The sequence below is a fragment of the Procambarus clarkii genome, chromosome 16 (genome assembly GCF_040958095.1).
Source record: "Procambarus clarkii isolate CNS0578487 chromosome 16, FALCON_Pclarkii_2.0, whole genome shotgun sequence".
NCBI classification, from domain to species: Eukaryota; Metazoa; Arthropoda; class Malacostraca; order Decapoda; family Cambaridae; genus Procambarus; species Procambarus clarkii.
The window spans coordinates 19,075,458-19,079,649 of NC_091165.1; the positions used below are offsets into that span (position 1 = coordinate 19,075,458).

Sequence of the window (4,192 nt, forward strand, 5' to 3'; positions counted from 1 at the left end):
TCAAACTACGTGCTGGACTCTGGCCAAACTACCTGGACTCTGGCCAAACTACGTGCTGGACTCTGGCCAAACTACCTGGACTCTGGCCAAACTACCTGGACTCTGGCCAAACTACCTGGACTCTGGCCAAACTACCTGGACTCTGGCCAAACTACCTGCTGGACTCTGGTCAAACTACCTGGACTCTGGCCAAACTACCTGCTGGACTCTGGTCAAACTACCTGGACTCTGCCAAACTACCTGGACTCTGGCCAAACTACCTGGACTCTGGCCAAACTACCTGGACTCTGGTCAAACTACGTGCTGGACTCTGGCCAAACTACCTGGACTCTGGCCAAACTACCTGGACTCTGGTCAAACTACCTGGACTCTGGCCAAACTACCTCCGTAGCACTCGGAGGCTGTTTATGACAATAGTAACATGTGACTGGGACATTTCGATGTTCATTATCTGTTTAATAAATGTAAACAAAGCCGCCAAAGATTGAGAAAAGATGTACAGGTTCGTAAGTACTTGCGTAAGTGGTCGATGAATCCTGGTCCCTGGCTCACAGGATGAGTATGGGGTGCACAACAAACTACTTCTCACAGGATGAGTATAGGGTGCACAATAAACTACCACTCACAGGATGAGTATAGGGAATACAATAAACTACCACTCACAAGATGAGTATAGGATACACAACAAACTACCACTCACAGGATGAGTATAGGATGCACTGAGATCTTGCTAAATATTCTCCAGATACTGAGGTGGTCAAGAGGTCATGTCGACGAAGGTCAGAGGTCAAAGGGCGGGATTTCTTAGGAAAATGAGGTTAACTGTGGTTAGAAAAGGTCGAGATAAACTAGTGGGGGGGATGGGGATAGGGGGATAGGTTAGGGGGTCAAGGGTCAGCCAGTGGATGAAACTTGGGATGGATTAGTGCCAAAGGTCAGAGGTCAGGCGTGGGAGGGTCAGGAGGCATTAGGAGTGAGCTTGGGATTGTCTTGTTTCGGCTCTTGAGTGGTTAAGTGATTTATTGGACGGTTAAGTGGCTAGTAATATTACTTGTTACTGGTTTCGGAGTTGTTGGTGTGACGGGTGGTTGGTGTGACGGATGGTTGGTGTGACGGATGGTTGGTGTGACGGATGGTTGGTGTGACGGATGGTTGGTGTGACGGATGGTTGGTGTGACGGATGGTTGGTGTGACGGATGGTTGGTGTGACGTATGGTTGGTGTGACGGATGGTTGGTGTGACGGATGGTTGGTGTGACGGATGGTTGGTGTGACGTATGGTTGGTGTGACGTATGGTTGTTGTGACGGATGGTTGGTGTGACGGGTGGTTGGTGTGACGGATGGTTGGTGTGACGGATGGTTGGTGTGACGGATGGTTGGTGTGACGGATGGTTGGTGTGACGTATGGTTGGTGTGACGGATGGTTGGTGTGACGGATGGTTGGTGTGACGGATGGCTGGTGTGACGGATGGTTGATGTGTGACGGATGGTTGGTGTGACGTATGGTTGGTGTGACGGATGGTTGGTGTGACGGGTGGTTGGTGTGACGGGTGGTTGGTGTGACGGGTGGTTGGTGTGACGGATGGTTGTTGTGACGGATGGTTGGTGTGACGGATGGTTGGTGTGACGGATGGTTGGTGTGACGGATGGTTGGTGTGACGGATGGTTGGTGTGACGTATGGTTGGTGTGACGGATGGCTGGTGTGACGGATGGCTGGTGTGACGGATGGTTGGTGTGACAGATGGCTGGTGTGACGGATGGTTGGTGTGACGGATGGCTGGTGTGACGGATGGCTGGTGTGACGGATGGCTGGTGTGACGGATGGTTGGTGTGACGGATGGCTGGTGTGACGGATGGTTGGTGTGACGGGCGGCTGGTGTGACGGGTGGCTGGTGTGATGGATGGTTGGTGTGACTGGCGGCTGGTGTGACGGGCGGCTGGTGCGACGGTCGGATGGTGTGACGGGCGGCTGGTGTGACCGGCGGCTGGTGTGACGGGCGGCTGGTGTGACGGGCGGCTGGTGTGACGTATGGCTGGTGTGACGGGCGGCAGGTGTGACGGGCGGGTGGTGTGACGGGCGGGTGGTGTGACGGGCGGGTGGTGTGACGGGCGGGTGGTGTGACGGGCGGGTGGTGTGACGGGCGGCTGGAGTGACGGATGGCTGGTGTGACGGGCGGCTGGTGTGACGTATGGCTGGTGTGACGGGCGGCAGGTGTGACGGGCGGGTGGTGTGACGGGCGGGTGGTGTGACGGGCGGCTGGTGTGACGGGTGGTTGGTGTGACGGGTGGTTGGTGTGACGGATGGCTGGTGTGACAGATGGTTGGTGTGACGGATGGCTGGTGTGACGGGCGGCAGGTGTGACGGTCGGATTGTGTGTCGGGCGGCTGGTGTGACGGGCGTGACGGGGAGCAGCATTCCAACAAGCCCAATAAGGACCTTGTTAATGCCTTTTATTGACGTTAATTCGACAGTAATGATCCTAACGTTCTTCTTTCCCCATTTGTCAGTATCAGTTACTGCCTAATACAGATGAACGGGACTCTCAAGAGCTGTTGTGGTGACTCTCAAGAGCTGTTGTGGTGACTCTCAAGAGCTGTTGTGGTGACTCTCAAGAGCTGTTGTGGTGACTCTCAAGAGCGGTTGTGGTGACTCTCAAGAGCTGTTGTGGTGACTCTCAAGAGCTGTTGTGGTGACTCTCAAGAGCTGTTGTGGTGACTCTCAAGTGCTGTTGTGGTGACTCTCAAGAGTTGTTGTGGTGACTCTCAAGAGCTGTTGTGGTGACTCTCAAGAGCTATTGTGGTGACTCTGAAGAGCTGTTGTGGTGACTCTTAAGAGCTGTTGTGGTGACTCTGAAGAGCTGTTGTAGTGACTCTCAAGTGCTGTTGTGGTGACTCTTAAGAGCTGTTGTGGTGACTCTGAAGAGCTGTTGTAGTGACTCTCAAGGGCTGTTGTGGTGACTCTCAAGAGCTGTTGTGGTGACTCTCAAGTGCTGTTGTGGTGACTCTCAAGTGCTGTTGTGGTGACTCAAGAGTTGTTGTGGTGACTCTCAAGAGCTGTTGTGGTGACTCTGAAGAGCTGTTGTGGTGACTCTCAAGAGCTGTTGTAGTGACTCTCAAGTGATGTTTGGGGGAGGGGGGAAGGGAGGAGGGGAGGGGTCTAGAGTTCTGGCTGGCTCATGGTCTGATCTCCCCCTCTGAATGGTATACTAACTTTTGTCTCCAGAAAAGATATATCACATGTGCTGTGGCCAGTGAACGTTTAATTAGATAAAAGAACGAGTAAGACTTCGGATTTCCTTCAACAAGGAATTGACGTCTGCATCCGGCGGTCGTTCCCCATGAAGCATTCGCCAATTTTAACGTAATGCGTATTCAAAAATTGTATTTTCTCACATATAAGTATATATAACTAAGGAAAATACTTACGGCTTCAGTTATGAACGCCTGGAAAGAGATGTTGTTGTCTTGCCTATATACTGAGTTCTTTGTGGCTTACGGACCCCAAGTGGGCATTTATAGGCATAGACGACGTTGGTCTCTTTCAAAGCGTTCTGCTCTGTGCCTGGAGAGTTTTTCGTGAGTAGGTTGGCCGTTTTTTTGGTTTTATAGTAAATCGTCAGTTGTATCTTCTGATTTTTGTCTGTAGGGATAACGTTCCTATTAACAATATCTTTCAGGACCCTTTCCTCCGTTTTATGAACTGTGGGAAAGAAATTCCTGTAAAATAGCCTAATAGTGGGTACAGGTTAGAGTCAACGAACACAACACCTGTACCCCTTATTAGGCTATTTTACAGAAACTTTACAGGAACTAAAAGAGACCAACGTCGTCTATGCCTTTAAATGCCCACTTGGGGACTGTAAGCACCAAAAAACTCAGTATATAGGCAAGACAACATCTCTTTCCAGGCGATTAACAATGCATAAGCAACAGGGCTCCATTAAGGAACATAAAATCTCTTCCCACAACCAGACCATCACCAGAGAAGTCTTAACAAACAACACAGAAATCATCGATAGATACAGCGATAGCAGGCGGCTTGACATCTGCGAGGCATTACACATCAAGAAGTCAACACCAGCAATCAACAGCCAATTAATGCATAACAATATTCTACCCACCTCAAGACTCCGCTCCAATATAGAAGCATCAAGAAATATGGACCAATAGGCTTTCTACAATCACTTCTAT

General features: G+C 50.7%; 1 protein-coding gene across 1 annotated transcript; it reads right to left on the reverse strand.

Moving 5' to 3' along the window:
• Positions 1-1,019: 1,019 nt before the first annotated feature.
• On the reverse strand, positions 1,020-2,417 carry LOC123759924 (uncharacterized). The gene has a single exon (XM_069325535.1). The coding sequence runs from the start codon at positions 2,415-2,417 to the stop codon at positions 1,020-1,022; it is 1,398 nt and encodes a 465-aa protein (XP_069181636.1).
• Positions 2,418-4,192: the final 1,775 nt, after the last annotated feature.